General features: G+C 37.5%; 1 protein-coding gene and 1 pseudogene across 3 annotated transcripts; one reads left to right on the top strand and one right to left on the bottom strand.

Annotated features, from left to right (window-relative positions):
* Positions 1-937: 937 nt before the first annotated feature.
* LOC121242517 (N-acetylglucosaminyl-phosphatidylinositol de-N-acetylase-like) lies at positions 938-5,620 on the bottom strand. Of its 3 annotated transcripts, none has more exons than XM_041140378.1 (11): positions 5,439-5,620; positions 5,142-5,272; positions 4,965-5,025; positions 4,712-4,782; positions 3,288-3,352; positions 2,834-2,878; positions 2,650-2,730; positions 2,405-2,472; positions 1,738-1,786; positions 1,447-1,607; positions 938-1,202 (listed from the first exon to the last, which is right to left on the bottom strand). In XM_041140378.1, the coding sequence occupies exons 2-11, from the start codon at positions 5,248-5,250 to the stop codon at positions 1,130-1,132; spliced, it is 783 nt and encodes a 260-aa protein (XP_040996312.1). In that variant the 5' UTR covers positions 5,251-5,272; positions 5,439-5,620; the 3' UTR covers positions 938-1,129. The 3 variants fall into 3 exon arrangements, with proteins under 3 accessions (XP_040996312.1, XP_040996313.1, XP_040996311.1); XM_041140379.1 differs by having other exon boundaries at positions 5,142-5,275; positions 5,439-5,615; XM_041140377.1 differs by having other exon boundaries at positions 5,142-5,482.
* A 5,053-nt stretch (positions 5,621-10,673) lies between these two features.
* Positions 10,674-15,038, top strand: LOC121242419 (annotated as a pseudogene).
* The last annotated feature ends 2,834 nt before the right edge of the window (positions 15,039-17,872 follow it).

Genomic DNA, 17,872 nt, shown 5'->3' with positions numbered 1-17,872 from the left:
GGCAAGCACCAACATCTCGCTGTGTACCCTTCTCCTCATTTTCAACATCATGAAGAGCATAGCTCATCTCAGAAATATGGTCATATACCTTTGATCATACCCGGCAATCGCCGCACTCCATGTTACGACATTCGACTTGCTCTTCTCCTCCTGCATCTTCTCAAACAGAACAAAAGCATCCTCCACTAAACCTACTCTGAACAACATTACCCCGAGATCAAGCGCCCACTGAAGCACACGCTGGAAGAGTATTTACAATGCTAACTGCATTTGGACAGATTCTAGTATCCGCAATCATTCAATTATACATTTTAGTGCATTCTTTGGCGTTGTCGCCTTGATCATAAGAAGCCACAATCAAATTCCACGAAACCACATCACCTATCCCCTTCTGGCACGCCTCATCCAACATACCATACCTTTCATAAATTGTTATATTTATTATGCTAGATTGTGAGATTAAATATGTGGATTTATTGAATATATGACTCATTATACATTTCCTCTCTTGCACACCCCATCCAACACACCACACCTTCCATACATTGCTATATCTATGGTAGATTATGAGATTAAATATATGGGTTTATTGAATGTGATTTATTATACATTCTTGTGCCTTTATTATGCCTAGTCAGATGCATGGCTTAGTGATAGAGGGATGTTGACTTTGAGGGCATGGGCTAGATTTGGATGGAACAGATCCTGCCAGTGGGCTTAGGCCCAAAACCCGTATGTACGACCCGTCTGAAGAGGCACTTGATTGGGTGCAATCCTTTAAAAATTAATTCAACTGAAAGTGCCGTTGGACCGGTGACCTCCCTTGGGAAGAGAGGCACATATCCACTTGATCAAGCATGTCCCTTCTTTAAATGAAACGTTATGATTATCAGTTCAAAAGTCTTGTGACTTTTTACAATGTGCCATTGCATTCTCCATAAATAGAGGATTTAACCCATGAATTTAAACATTATATTCTCCCATTATTTTCAGTCACATACAAAATTTTGTAGATAATCTTTGAAGGAAAATCTTTAGAATTGTTGTCTACAGTTGGTGAATTTGTTGTATCCTGAACGTGAATTGTTTGTAATCTGGTAACAAACTTTTCCTGGTAGAGGCAATTATGTCACATATATTTGATCTTTCTAAGCGTGTTCACATAGGTGTAACTGGAAAATGCTACAAAAAGCTTGCGAAACCTGCAGAGTAGAAGAAGATCATCTTTTGAGAGAAATAAAAAATGTTCATTGGCACATTTAACTTAAAATATGTTCAGTTAAAGTAGACGGAAATTCAAGATATGGATTTTCTTATGATTGATAAAAATGGCATCGGTTTCACATCAAAGGCAAGGCAGTATATTTGAAATAGCACGCAAGTGCATCTCCTAACAAGAAAGGTCTTCTCTTACTTTCGATGGAAGAAAAGGGACAGAATAAATACCAAACCCATTCGCTTGAGTGTTGTGCCATTGCGAGGAAGCTCTTCTGGGGTTGTTCATTTAGCAAGCAATGCATCACTTCACCCGAGTGTTGCATGGCATGTATAATCAACAACCAGATATCAAGTGGTCCGCTATACTTGCGCAAAGTGTTGGTACTGACCTGAGGACGATGAATTAAAAAACCACAAGAATTGTGATCTTCTAAACAAGATGCCTGAAAAAAGCAAGTTGTTTTTTAAAATGATATCAAACATTATATCTGAGAATAAAGGTGAAGGAAGAAAACATACAAGTTCCCAGGCCTCGATTTTATTTCCTGGACCATTATGCAAGAACTTGCTGACACAATGAAGAAAAAAAAAATCTCAAAACATATTGTATAAACGTGACAGTAACATAAGCATCAACACTGCCCTACTGTAAATGGTTTTGGTTTCCAAACTCAGCTGAGTTCAGTCTAATTTTAATCTGAGTCTAATATCCAAACACCCAACTCTCAAATTATTAAACTCATCTCAACTCAAAACCTTCTTACATGTAGGACCCACAACCTTTTTCAACTTAAAATATCTTTATACGTAGAACCCACAATCTTTTTCAATTTCCCATAAAAAATACTAAATTCATCTTAACATCTAAACATACTTTAACTCAGTTTAGATGAGCCCCACAAAACTCCCTCCACTACTCAACTCACTACTATTCATAAAAAATTCAATTCAGCTGAGCTCAGCTCAACATCCAAACAAAGCCTAAATCTAGGGTGGGCACACAATGACTCATTAAAATAGGTAGACAAACGGACATACAGAAAATGTATTTAGGAACTGGTACCTAATAGGACTCATGAGAAACTACGATAATTTTCTCTAAGATATAAAGGCTACAATTTGGAAATTTCTTGCGGTCATGGAAAAGTTGATATAATGTAAATACGGCAATCATAATTCAACTTACCATACCCCATAATGCACATCACGATGATTACAATGGCCCGACACACCATAGTTATCGAAAGTAATAATCTGAGAAAAGCCCACGTGAAAAATGGGATCTTAGTGTACATAAACACTAATTTGTGACAAGAATTAAAAAGAAAAATCTTTGAGATCACAAATTAAATGAAGAAAGGAACTCATCCATAAATAAATAAGAAATGAAGAAAGGAGAAAGTTAACCAGTAATAGGGATAACAATCTCACCGAGTCAATGCCATAACTCATAATTTCCCCTTCAATAATCTTAGCCAGTAAAGTATGGTTCCAAACCCTGCCAAAACCATCCTAAAAATGACACCATGTCAGATTATAGCTGTGACTCAAACAATATTTCAAACATGACAGAGACTTATAGGTTCTTCCAAAATGTTATTGAAATATAACCAACCTGCAAATCTGGATGGTCCATAATCTTCACTTGTTGAAGTGGAACCTGCATATGAAGTTTTAGAGGATATGCAATCAAAGCCAATGCCTAGATGAAATTCTTTGACTGGCAACATTCTCTTTTGTTCTGACGATTCGTTGCTTTTTTTGCCATCCTCAAGATAAAAGGTTATTGAAGAGGGAATGAAATATTTTTGCTAGATATAGAAGAAAATAATCCTCACTTTTTCTGCTTAATAATCCTTGATATGACTGACTTATAGCAATACCACAGTAAGTTGGCACCATCAAAGTAAATTAAATATTAGCTTGACATGCATGTGATGGGAGATTGGGGTTTAGCTCTAAACATTATATTAACACTCCACTCTTGTCTGGAACTGGAATTTTATATTAAATTCTTAAGTGAATTTGAAAAAAGCATCGCTTTTGTGATGCACAGCACAGCACAGCACCTTGAGAATTGCACAAGCCTGATAAAGCTCGTCCTTTCTGATATTGCCCTTGCCATCAGCATCACCTACAAAATAAATGAAACTAAGCAAAAGAGATATCACCAGGAAAGTATGTTAAAGGATAATTATCATTGAACAAGATCCCATGCTCCCCACCCTAAAAGTCTACAGATAATTTACAAAACAACACACACACACTGTGGTACAAACATTCACAATTAAAATTGCCACATGGTAAAGTAACAAGACGAACAAAAAAAAAGGAACTAGAAAAAGGAAAATACCATAGATGAATTCTTATCCATCAAGGAATAAACTAGCCTACATTAATTTAGATATAATGAGAAAGCAGCTTGGAACATCGATGCTTTAACTTATTTTATTTAGGGATGGACTCATTCGACTGATTAGTGATCCCTGGTCCTACCTAACAAAGAGATGCCCCTGAAATAGGAATGGATTGATCGGAAAGTTTGGGTATGCGTAGGACATATTAACAAGTCTCAAACACAGGTAATGGCTCATGAATCCATAACCACCTCTACCCCAGGTTTCTGGGGAGAAGAAGTATTAATTGAGGCAGAGTTCATGGGCCACAACCATCCATAAATTGGAATTCAAACAACATTCTGAGCAGAATTTGCAATTAAGATCCATGGGCTACACCATAAACTTCTTGTAATTAGGAGACAGTCACCAAGCCCCAAAACAGTCCCCTTTTATGAAGAACCTCTTGCACATTAAAACAGAAGACAGTGAAACAATAAAGGAGAGTCATCAGTTACAAAGAAGGATACTTTAATAGCAACTAAAACCAAGTTCACTACTATTTGCAACTGATTAAACTAATCTAATGAACGATAAAGAATCATATAAAGTATAAGAGACCCATACATTTTGTGAGAGCTCGACCTCCACCTACTTCCAGCATGTAAATGCCAAACTTATTGACAAACTAGTTGGATATGGTATAACAACTATATCAAGGGGCAATTCTTAATCTCTCTCTCCGTAAAAGATGAAAGTAACAACAGTAAACATTTTAATGAAACAAATAATCTTCCTAAAATTCCCTTGGATGGGCGAAGAAAAGTCGGATGCAGGTTTGAAACAAGGGTGAGTTCAATTTTGAAATAAGGTAGTTTCAGATTTGACAGTGATATAGGTAGTAAAATGGATGAGACTTTCATTTTTGGAAACTATCATCGATTTTAGGACAGTCTAAAAATATGTACATAATCGATTATGGGATGGATGGAGCAATATAATTTCAAGACAATTTTTAAATAGCTAGAGCGTTGATCGCTTTCTTTTCTACAAATATGGCAGGTGAATTCTAAAACCACAAAGCTGATACACAAGTACATGTATCTCAATGTGAAAGAATGACATGAAAGAATCACTTGTAGGTTTATGTGTGTTACCCATTGACAAGCACAATACGTGCAGATTATGCCCTCTTGAAGTCAGAAAGGTTATTGTCGGAGAAAAGAACCTGCATACTTCAACGAAAGATAAAATCACATAACCAATTCAAACCATCAGTTCAATCGATGGCTTCTTACTTGAAATAACACCTTCATACAGCAACATAGCAAGGCAAAAACGGTATGCTGAAACTAGTTATATATAATCATAAAAAAATTATCAAATAATTAAAACTTCATTAAAGCTTACATAGACTCATCATCTGGGTGGGCGACAACCAGTAAGACATTTCTCTTGCGAAGAGCTCCACCTAAATTTCAATTACAGAAAAAAATTTTTCAACGCATAAGACTAACTAATACTATCGAATTGAACTCGTCCAAAGATTCCAACAAGAAAGAATTAACGCTTCTATAAATGCCCCACCAGTATTCAAGAAGGAGTTCCTGAAAGATGAGCTTGATCCATGGAAAATTTTGCACAGAGATGATATCCAGGCCAGAAGCAGAGAACCAACAATCAACATCCATGCCATCTAGCATAGATGGAATGCACAACTGCTGCAACCAAACAACAGCAGGTAACCAACAATAATTTGCAGTCACGATGATCCCATAACTTGAATCGGCATTTTAGCAACAAAAATTCTGAATGACCAACATGCCATTTTGAGAGGCCATCTTGTTTCGAAATGACGTCGGTTCATTCATGCCACTAGCATACCAAAATCGATGGAATGCAATTGAATCAATTGATTGCAGGCGGCCGCGCAACTTGCTCGTCGGATGATACGATGGACCCATAATAATGCATACATGTATGTATATACGCATAGCCATCATGATTGATGCATGTTATGTATGTCATATGTTCTGTAATTTCGGACAAAGCAGTTCGGAACACTTGGGGGAGGAGAAGAATAACGTTTGTTTTGGCAATGGTATAAATTGAGATAATAGTTAAAAATTAAATAAAATATTATTAGAATATATATTTTTTATAATATTTTTATTTTGAGATATAAAATAATTAAATACTTTATTTTATTTTGTGTAAAAATTTAAAAAAATTATAATAATAAGATTATATGAGAATGATTGTAAAAATAAACAGGATCAGGGTTTTTTTTTATTGATTATATTGTTAGGCTTTTTGTGCGAAATGTGATTTTGTCTCGTGATGATTGAATTAATGATCCGACTCGATAAGAATTTGTTACGATTTTTGTATATTTAGATTTTTAACAATGCTTGGACTATGAAACACAGGCTTGGGCCAATATTTAGACCCGATTTAGCTATTCAACCGAGCCGACCCTCTAATGACGATTTTTCTATATATATATATATATACACACACACAAACTAGTAAGGGCACAATATGTAATGTATATTTGTCTAGTTGTAAAAATATGAAAAATATTCTTAAAAATCAAAATTTCTTGTAAAAACAAATAATAAGAAAAAACATATTAATAACTATAATTATGATATGTAATAAGTGTTGATATTGGACAAACGTACAGATATGATAGTAAATTAGATCTTACTTGGCTACTTGTCACTCCATAATAAACAACAAAATAATAATTTAAGTACACATCATGTTAGTGTTTTATCTAATTATATAATTACAATGTTGGGAAGTTATGCCTTGTTTCATTGACGGGATTGATGGACAAGACGTTAATATGCTTGTTTCACAGTCTCTCATCCTCACTGTACACTAGATCTCAGAGGACTATCTTGTGATGAAGATATCGTTGCTGAAGCTCCTATCGTGAGGTTAAAGAAGCTGAAGAAGAAGTCTCCGTCCCCCTCGTTGAAGTCCGGTTTGATCATTTTTTATCCTTGGCCTTGGGAGTGGTAAGGGATGACAGTTTTATTCAACTCCTCGTTAGTGTGCCTGACTTGTTTTCCCTCATTTTTCTCTTTTCTCTTCTTTTCCGTCTATTCATTCTTTTCCCTCTAACACTCTTTTTTTCCTTGTCCCCTCTTTGTCTCTTTTTCCTCTCTCTTCTTATTTGTCCTCTAGTGGGGGCCGCCCCTTTGATGGGCTGGGCTTGATTTATTTGGGTTTGGGATATTTATCACTTCCAGTAGCCCACGATCCTTAAAGACAATTCACTTCGAAATCTGTAAATCTGTAACAAAATAAATTTCGGGAGGGGATCACTTGCTTTACATTTACATTACGCGATAAAGATTTCCAAGCACGAGACTAGGCGGGAGATGGGCTCGACTGCATAAGGTGTGAGCGTAGAGCTCGACTTTGGCAGGAGATAGGCTTAACCACGTAAGGTGGGAGCTCGGGGCTCGACCTTGGCAGGCGATGTACTCGATCGCACAAGATGTGGGTGCAGAGCTTGAATGTGGCGGGAGGCATACTTTACCACGTAAGATCGAATGTGGCGGGAGGTTTACTTGACCATGAGCTCGAATGTGGTGGGAGGCATACTTTACTTCATAAGATCGGATGTGGCAGGAGGTTTACTTGATAGTGTAAGATGCGAGCTCGGAGCTTGGATGTGGTAGGAGGTTTACTCAACTGCGTAAGATGCGAACATGGAGCTTAGATGTCGCAGGTGATGTACTCAACCGCATAAAATGCGAGCATGAAGCTTGGAAGTGGCAGGAGGTGTACTCGACCGCGTAAGATGTGAGGACGGAGCTCGGATGTGGTGATAGGTGTACTCGACCGCATAAAATGCAAACACGAAGCTCGGATGTGGTGGGAGGTGTACTTGACCGCATAAGATGCGAGCGCGTAGTTCGACTTTGATGCGTACATCCATGGCAATGAGCAATAAGTAAATGTAGAGAAAATAAATAGAGGGAGACACACATATTTACTTGGTTCGGCACTTGGCTTACGTCCACGAAGGTTTGGAGAAAGGAGAGTCCACTATAATATGCTTGTTTCACAGTCTCTCATAGTCTCTCATCCTCTCTGTACAATAGATCTTGGAGGGCTATCTTTTGATGGAGATAGTTTGATCCCTTTTTATCCTTGGCATTGAGAGTGGTAAGGGATGACAGTTTTATTCCATTCCTCGTTAGCGTGCTTGATGGTCTAAACTTGATTTACTATTGAATGTGATGCCCAGTGGTAATGGCTTGGGTGCAGTGTTGATGCAAACAACAACCCATTGCCAAGATGAGTAAGCATTATAGGGTAGGGCTCAGCTTTCTACCTACAAGAAGGAAATACTAGCAGTGGTGACTGCAGTTTAGAAGTGGTGCCCCTATTTGTTGGGGCAAGCCTTTGCTATTAGGACTGACTAGAAGTCCCTTAAGTTCCTGTTGGAGCAAAAGATTGAAACTGAAATTCAGCAAAAATGATTGTCTAAGCTACTGGTCATACTTTTGTGATTGACAAAAGGGATAAGGAAAATTGAGTGGTTGATGCCTTATCAGGAAGGGAAGAAGAAGAGATGGAGAGGGGTGGAGTTCTGACCTTAATCTCTTTTCCTACAACAGATTGGGTAGAAGAGCTCAAACTGAACTATGAGCTTTATAATGAAGTGACAAAGTTGCTGCACAAGCTAAGTACTAAGCAGGAGGTACCTAAGAGCTTCGCTTTGCAACAGAGATTGATACTAAAAAAGGGCAGAATATTGGTGGTACCCAAGTCTCCCTTCAAAGAAAAGGTTCTAAATTATGTGCATTCTAGCCCCCAAGTTGGGCATGCTTGGTTCCTTAAAACTTATCAAAGGGCTAAGGCAGATTTTTATTGGACAAGGATGAAGAGAGACATTAAGAAATTGGTCCGTGAGTGTGACATATTCCAAGTGAACAAAATTGAGACTACCCTTCCAGCAAACTTATTGTATCCTTTACCCATCCCACATCAAGCCTGAACTGATATTTCCCTTGACTTCATGGAGGGTTTACCAGTGTCCCAAGGATTTAATGTGATTTTAGTGGTTGTTGATAGGTTCACTAAATACGAGCATTTCCTACCTCTAGCTCACCCTTACACAGCTCAGGGGGTGGCACAGGACCATAGTGTCCAACAAAGATGCAGTGTTTCTAAGTTCCTTCCAGCAGGCCTTATTCAAGCTACAAAGGACCTCACTTCACTACAGTTCCTCCTACCATCCCCAATCAGACGGCCAGACAGAGGCCCTTAACAAATGCCTAGAGTGCTATCTTAGGTTCTATGCTGGTGAGAAACCAAGGAGTTGGTCACAGTGGCTTCCCATGCCAGAGTGGTGGTACAACAGCTCATACCACTCCCCTACCAAGATCAGCCCTTTCGAAGCCTTATATGGCTATGCACCCCCAACCTCCTCTCTTATGTGGTAGGCACTTCCGCCATTGAAGTGGTGGATCAGTTGTTGAGAAATAGAGATAATGTTTATAGCTTGCGCAGAGACAATCTAACAACAGCCCAACATCGAATGAAATCATATGCAGATAGAAAAAGAACTGAAAGAGAACTCAAAGTTGGGGAGTGGGTTTAGCTCTGCCTTCAACCGTACTGCCAGAAATCGGTGACTGTTTGCCATAACCTCAAACTCTCACCCAAATTTTATGGACCTTTCAGGGTAGTCCAATGAATGGGTCTGGTAGCTTACCGTCTCGATCTTCCCTCTACCTCGAGGATTCACCCTGTATTCCATGTTTCTTATTTAAAGAAGAAGCTTGGGGCTAATATCAACCCTCTTCCTACTCTGCCACCCATATCCTCCGGGGGCATTATGCCGAAACCTGAATCCATTGTAGATCGTTGGCTTAAGAAGTTGGGGCAAATGGCAGTAATAGAGGTACTCATTAAATGGGTAGGGGCGAATACAAAAGACAATAGCTGGGAGCTATTGTAGAAAATGAGAGAACTTTACCAGGGGGAATTTGTCTTTTCTTCTAAGTCCACAAAGAGGTGAGTCTAGAGTCGATGGGTGGGTATAGAGGTAGAATCTGAGAAGCGAGAATTCATTCTGGAAATTGTATTGGTTGAACTTGGAGGAATTGAGATGCCTCGAACTATCCTAAGGCGTGATTCATCTTCTTAGTAATTCAATCTCAATATTCTCTCATTACAGTTTGATTTGGTTTTATCTTCTATTCATTCTGGTTGGTCTATAATAAAGATCATAACAAAGGATACCAATTATTAAAGACCCAACCATTGATCCAAAAGTCCTAGAACTGTTGGATACTAATTTGGTTAAACATTTAACCTTAAGAATCATAACATTCCACCATGCTTCCGAATTCGACATCCAAGGTGGCCCACTTTATCAACACTGACCCAGTGATAGCCTTTTCCCTTTTGGCGGCTTCACTCATAAAGATCATATAACCCTTTTCAAATCCGATATTTTAGTCCAGCATATAGATTGTCCCCTCCGTGACTTGAACTCGTGACGTGGTCCCTGTTATGATACCAATTATTAAAAAACCAACCATTGATCCAAAAGCCCTAAGACTGTTGGATATTAATTTTGTTAAGGATCATAACATTAGTTCCAAAGCATGAAGACCACAAAGGAAGCCTAAAGCTATAATAGTTCCATTAAAATTTTTTCTTTTTCCTTCATTTATGTTTCCGCTGGGTTGAAGTAATTAAAACACCATGAATAAATACTCTCATGTCCCAATTAAAAAAAAAAAAAAGAAAAAGAAAAAAAGCCCTCATTTTCTCTCCATTTCTCTCTACCCCATAGCCCGCCATCACAGCATCTCCACCTAGGGGGATGAAGCTTCGTCTCATCCCCCTTTTGTTTGCCTAACCCTTGTTTATAGGTTTATTTCTGGTTTGCTGCTTGCTAGCCATATTCGACAACCACGCGCCCCTCCAACGAAATCCCCAGTCGTCGATCTGTCGGATGGTGGAAGAAATATGTCCAAACGAGTGGCACGCGTGGCTCACGCGCGACTTATAGTGCACATGGGCCTCACGCACCGTTGCACCATAGGGAGTTTCATGTCGCCATGCATGACACTGTCAGGGCCAATGGCCTCGGATCTTTCAGATCCATGTGCTTTCTTTTTCCTCAATGTGGTGCCACCGTCGGTGGTGGTATTTCGCTGGTGTATCAGGCCATCTTCAGGTTGTTATTCTCCTATGTTCCTGTTTTTGTTAACCAACGATTAAGATGATGTGGTCGTGATAGTCTCTTATAGTTGGACCAGATCAACAAAATGCAGCGCACCCCTCTCGATTGCAGCTTTTAGTCGTAGGTTTATTGTCTGTTTATTAGGCTATATTAAAACCGCTTTTGAGCAGCTTCCCCTTGTGAGAATGGGTTGGAATCAAGCTTTTGGCTTAATAACCTGCTTTTTATTTTTATTTTTGGTGCTAATTTGTTGTGTTTGGGATGATTGTTGGGGACTCCCACCCCACTGAATCTTGTATCCTTATAACCATTCAGTTTATCTATGCAATGCTTAACTTGCTTAAAAAAAAAAAAAAAAAAACTCTCATGTCCTGTTTCACTCCCCTTAGCAAAAACGAAGCTTAAGATTCAAAATTTCCCTCTTTCCCCATCAGAGCACAAGAAAAAGTTGGCAGAGTATCATTATTCAAAACAAAAACCATTAAAATCTACATTTTTTGAGACCGTCATTGCCATTCAAAGCAGCTTCGAGCCTCCCTCTTTTGCGGCCAGCGCCTAACTCCATTTTAGTTCAACAAATACTAGGATCCCAGAGAACCACACACGAAGGGAACCACACACTGGACCGGACCGGACCGGATCGGTTGATAAAAAATATATATAAAAAATAATATTTGTATTATTGTATATATAAGTTTTATACAAAATATTATATATATATTAATATATATGAGTTTTATATATTATGTATAATTATAAATTTTTATGTGAAATTTTTATATATAATTTTATATATTCATATATGAAATAATTTCTTATTGTAATTTATAAATTATTACATAAAATGTTAATACTAAATCACTAAAAGTTTATAACTAACACTAATATTAAATATATAGTTTATAACTAATACTAATATATAATTTATAACTATACCAATAGTCTAATATTAATACTATTATATAGTCTAATATATTAATAAAAGTATAAAACAGTTTTTTTTTTTTAAATCAATTTTTTTTTTTTTAATGACAAATTGTGAAACTTACATTTTAAAAAACCGGAAAACCGGACCGGACAGGAAACCGGTAAAATCAGAAGTACCGGTTTAGGAGGGTAACCGGTGCGTAATCAGTTTTAAAAAATACAAAACTGGTACATACCAGTTTGATCCTAGATTTTGTCCAAAACCGGACCGGACCGGACCAGACCGTCACACCCCTAAGAGAAGGGGAAAATCTAGAGAGAGAGAGAGAGAGAGAGACTATGGTAGTGAAAGGAGGTTGACAAAATCGTAAAATGAAAAATAGAGAAAGAGAACCAAAATGTGAAGTTGCTGAAAAAACAAGGGATAAAATTGTCAGAAAAAAGTTGGACGAAAAATACTATTGCTTTTTTGATTCACGCATTTATATAAAGAAGATATGTATATATAAATACCATGTTTCCCCAATGAGACATGTGACTTGCTGGCACAACACCCACTCTCCAAAATGAGATCTTGGGTTCAACTCTCGAGATATAAAAATAAAAAGAAAATACCATGTATGTATCATTTTTCGTTTTAATTGTATCGTCAAATTTGTTCATATAATTGAATCCATCACAATTGGCGTTTTATAAATTGAGCGTGCTCTTCGGCAGCAATAAAGTTGAAGAGGCTTCCCAGTAAGCATTCCAACAACAACAGAGAAAAGAGAGTTAAGTGTAAAGAGCTAAATTAAATTTTCTAGGCTTCTATTAAAGCTATGAATTACATAAGTGTGAGCCACTTCTATACGATTAACATATGGGTCTTGTATTTGTAGATTCTCGAGAAGAAGAAGGCGATCAATGAGTGTATCAAATCAGCCGCTGCTGATAAAGAGCCTCTTGCTTCTTTCCCGCCTTTCCACAGCTACAACAAAAATGGTGTCTCACTTATACCCCAGCTTGTATTCCACATATTATGAACAAGGGTTTTTCATTATGTTTTTAATACAATCATCGTACTTTTGTGGGTCATTGGCATTGGATTACTTTCTCTGTTTTCTCTAACGTGATTTTGCCATATGTTTTTTGATAATCTATCATCCCAAAAGTGAAAATAGGGAAACTACATTTCTTTAATGGATACTTCTAGTCTTTTATGATGTTTGCAGTCTGCATGTTTTCTTATCTTTGTATATTTTTGGACTCTGGTATCATTTTATACATAACTACAAAAATGGGAAAAGTTTATCATCTAGACCGTCTTCTTAATTTTTTTTTTCCCTTAAGAGCAATGAGCTTGTGATCTTTGAGGATTTCTGTATTGTCTTTATCTATTTTTTGTCCAAGTTAATCTTATGATATCGTTGTTCGAATTTGAATATTTCTTGTAAGGTCCATGTTAATTTGTTTTCTAGGACTATCTGTACACTTGAAAGTGGAGTGCGGGGATAAGCTCTCCTTGCCTATCAAGTATTACATTATGAGCCTCCTTAAGGTAATATGAGGCTGACTATTTCATACATAACTTAACCATGTCGAATGAGAAAGATACATATGCTTTTATGTATGTATATATTAATGTATTATTACATTTTTGTTTCTGCATGAGCACAATTGGCTAACATCTCAAAATCTTCAGGACAATATGGAGGAGCCATATGGATCCGATTGGCCAATAGAAGAGAAGGTCAAGCGTAGGGAAATGGTTGTCCCAGAAGCACGCTATATATATTTGTGCATGAGATTCCAAATGAATGTACCTATAAGACAGAAAGGGAACAAACTTATACGAGTTGCATAGAAGATAAGGAACACATGGTTGGATTTGTACACTACCGCTTTACTCTAGAGGAGGAGATACCTGTTCATGTATATGAATTACAGCTTGAGCCTCGTGTCCAAGCGAAGGGGCTGGGGAAATTTCTAATGCAACTAATTGAGCTCATTGCCCAGAAGGTGCTGAATTATGCTTATAATCTATTTATGGTGATGATTTGAAGAATACTCTGAATAAAACAGTACCCTGTGCAATAATATTTGAAAGCCATCGTCATATGACACTCTAAAGAACTTTCTTTTTTCTAATACTGTTTATGTATTTTTCTCTACAAACTTATGAATTTACCATTGCCTTGCTTATTATCATTAATTAGCATTTCCATTTTTTGCAGAATCCCATGGGTGCTGTGATCCTAACTGTTCAAAAAGCAAACTCATTAGCTATGAACTTCTATCTGAATAAGTTGAGGTAAATTTTAGTTTTATTATATAAGCATCCACTTCTCAGAAGACATGCTGATCCTTAATGCAAGGAAGATAATTACTACCTCATGAAAGTCCACTCAATTCTTTCTTCACATAATAGACACTTAACACCACTCCTTCATGCTTCACGCCACAAGAAACAAACATAGAAGAAACTTGATGGCATTCTTTTTCTAAGGCTTAGCTGCTTATTTTGCGTTCTGATGTAGTTTACCCACCAGGAAATAAAAAAAAAATCAGTGGTGTAAATGTTTGAGACTTGGACAAAGAGTAACTAATGCTGTTCAAGTCAATTCACAACGTCTATCCTTAGAAACTAGTGAGTGACATTTATCCTTCCCCTTTTTCTTCAATAAAGTTAGGATTAGTAAATAAAAGAACTGAGACATTCAGTAGACCAATCTGTCAATGCCATCAATTTCTGGTTCATGTGTCGCTGGTTTGGGCACCTAGCCTGTACATAGAAGAGGCCATAGAGGTGGACTAACATATGACATCTAAAAGACAATCTGGTCATTGGGAACCTCAATTATAATCATTAGAAACAAATTGGTGTTTGCTGAATGTGGAAATCATTTTTTTCTCATCATGCCAAGTTTAGTTTATGATTTCGTTATTTGCCTTCATGCCATATCCACAATCGATTTTTTCCATTTCTGCTTGACATTTTCTTACTAGAATTGGTGAGTAGATACGTAATATCAGCTGTTTCACAATCAAGAGTTGATCCATTGGTATGGAATTATCAGTCCATTACATTATGTTGCCTTTCTTATTTATTTGTTTATTTTAAAAAAACTTGAGGTTATTTGTGCGGTTTTGTGCAGATAGGAGTTGAGAAGAGTTATGAGATTCTTTGCAAAACATTTGATCATGAAGCCAAAGCTATCCTAGAGGTGACATTTTATTCTATTAGTTCCAATGTCATAACTGATCGACGTCATGAAGCAACTGGGTGTTATTCTTTGGACTTTTTAAACAAAAACTGCAATAAATGTTCTCTTAATCAATTCACACCAAATTAATGTGTTCTTGCGGCTTGCACCTTACAAGTCGTAATTAAGAAAGCATTGTGGGTGGGTGGGGGGGGGGGGGGGGGGGGGGGGAGGCTAATGTTGATGGCAACTGTAATGGTTCTCAAGTATCTTTGAACAGCCATTGCCATCTTGTCTTCTAACAAGTAAACATCGGAGACGATCAGCAGTATTAGGGGTGATAAGCCATGTGGCTTTATTCTTTTTGACGAGCTTTCACTTCTTTTATATTCCTCTTTATTTCATATTGTTCTGAATTTGCCTTTCCTTTTCCATGCTGCGTACCTAAACCTTATAATCATTAATTTCATTGTTGGAGTGTTTATTCCTTTCTAATTTACATTTTCATCATTTCCTTTTATTCTGAAGTTGACTAGGGGTAATCATAATGTATGGGCAGATCGGTGACATTGCTCAGAAGTAATGCATGCAACAAGTCATGGTTGATAAATGAGGCAACCACAATGTATCAGCAGATCAACATTGTGATTTTGAAACCAAGAAAATGAAACGATTCACAGGACGATTTTGGTGGCAACAGCTTTGGTCCACTGATGGTGGCTTTTGCAGTTCAAAGTTCAGTGTTGGTTTAGTCATTCATTTAGGCTGTTGGACATCACTAGAGGAGGAGGCAATTGTCCATTAAACTACATATTGTTGCAATTATCAACGGGAGCTATTTCATTCCACATTCCTCTTCTGTGCATCAGAGTTGAGTCAAGATTTTTTGTATCATAATAAGAGATCTGATCAAGTCTGTGAGAATTGTGGAATACTAGCAATTGAGAACAACTTATAATTTTATTTTTATTGTTCTACTAGGTTGCCTTTGCCTTTGTGATTCGGATAGGTGCTTCTGGTGATGTTAGGATTTCATAGGCAAGCGCCAACTTCTCACTGTGTTAAAAAAGGTCACCTATAAGGTTCAACTTGCTGCACTTCCAGAACAAATAACCCAAAGCTCGTAATGCAAAGCTTAGAAACACTCAACACAAGAATTGACTGAACAAGATTTCATTAGTAAACCTTGTAGAGGATTTTCGAGGAATTCTCAACCTTCCAAAACAGACTCTCAAGATCATTCACACCAGAACACTTCATTCCTGCCTCTGCTTTTATAGAAACAGATGGCCAACTAACTTTCTAAAACAATCGAATGCGATAAAACGCAAGAATACAAATGTAAAATGCAGCTATCTATTTACATCATGAAACACAACGTTTCATTAAAGCCTCTAAACGCATCTTCTAAGAAAATAAAATGCAAACTCTTCCCTAAAGAATAAAACGATTCGTTTCATTAAAGCCATTCTTCCTTCGATTCCTCTCGACGGTTAAAACTGTTGCAACTGACTTCCTAACAAACTTCATAACAGACTCTCCCATGGCTTCCCTAGTCTCCACCACTTTAAGGCCTCTACCAAGCACTCGTGACAATCTCCACCACTTCAAGGCCTTTCCCACAAGGCACCCGTGACAATCATTGCAAGATTGTTCCCACTAGGTGAGGATAAAGAGATATGAGTTTCCACAGCAGCTCCCAAGAGCTATCTTCAATAGGTGCCCCAATCCACTTAATCAATACTTCAGTTGAAGTATGATTTCCCACTTTTCTCATTCTTCTTTCTAAAATAAGTTCAGACTCAAGTTGCACATTCACTCATTGTCAACAGGAGGTAAAGTAGATAATGGAGAAACTTGATCTTCAAGTTTCTTTTTTAAGCAAGATACGTGGAAAACAAGATATATTCTTGTTGAAGATGGTAAATTCAATTGATATGCCACTTGACCAATCTTTTCAACAACCTGGAAAGGACCATACAATCGAGGGGCTAATTTTATATTTCTTCTCAGTGCTACTGATTTCTGTTGATAAGGCTGCAGTTTAAGGAACACCCAATCACCAACTTCAAAGACTCTTTCAGTTCTCTTCTTATCAGCATATAGTTTCATTCTACTTTGGGCCTTTTTCAAATTCTCCTTTAGAAGAGAAAGTATTTCATCACGAGACTTAAGCTACTGATCTACTGCAGCATTAGATCAGTAGTGTCTGGAACATATGTCAACAGTTTAGGAGGGCAGATGCCATAAAGTGATTGAAATGGAGTCATGCCTTTTATATGAATGTATGGTAGTGTTGTAACACCACTCTGCCATTGGTAACCAAGCACTCTAGTTCTTTAGCTTGGTGCCAATGTATGATCTCAAATAGCCTTCTACACACTTATTCAAAACTTCTGCTTGGCCATCAAATTAGGGGTGATATGCTGCAAGTGAAGGCTAAATCAATTCCTTGCATCTCAAACAATTGCCTCCAAAAGTTGCTAGTAAAGACCATATCACGATCAGAGACTATGGTTTTAGGTAACCCATGAAGCTTAAAAACTCCTGTAAAAAACACTTCAGCTACCTTGCTAGCTGTATAAGGGTGTGACATAGGAAAAAAGTGACCAAACTTGGTCAATTTGTCTACTACAGTGAGAATAACAGTCATTCCATTAGAACATGGAAGGCCTTTAATAAAATCCATTGCAATATCCAGCCAAAGAGTCCGAGGAATAGGTAATGGTTGCAACATACTTGCTGGGTGTGTTGTTTCATGCTTATTCATTTGACAAGTCTGAGACTCCTTGACTAATCTTCTGATATCCCTTCTCATACCAAGCCAATAAAAATCCATCCGTGCCTTTTGTAGTGTTTTATGATACCCAACATGACTTGCTTCTGGGTTGTGATGGATATATTGTAAAATCTTCTGTTGAAAGAGGATGAAGGTACTAGAACCAACTTACCTTTCTTCAACAGATGGCCTTACTATAAAGAAT

Source organism: Juglans microcarpa x Juglans regia, chromosome 8D, assembly GCF_004785595.1.
Source record: "Juglans microcarpa x Juglans regia isolate MS1-56 chromosome 8D, Jm3101_v1.0, whole genome shotgun sequence".
NCBI lineage: Eukaryota > Viridiplantae > Streptophyta > Magnoliopsida > Fagales > Juglandaceae > Juglans > Juglans microcarpa x Juglans regia.
Note: the sequence above shows the minus strand (reverse complement) of the source record. Positions and strands in the feature narration are given on the sequence as shown.

Bases quoted from the DNA above. Each gene is read 5' to 3' on its own strand.
- LOC121242517 (XM_041140378.1), bottom strand. From the start codon at position 5,250: ATGGCATGGATGTTGATTGTTGGTTCTCTGCTTCTGGCCTGGATATCA. The intron at 2,731-2,833 runs GTTGGTTATATT...TGTCATTTTTAG, and splicing joins TGGACCATCCAGATTTGCAG to GATGGTTTTGGCAGGGTTTG. The intron at 1,608-1,737 runs GTATGTTTTCTT...CATCGTCCTCAG, and splicing joins AAATCGAGGCCTGGGAACTT to GTCAGTACCAACACTTTGCG.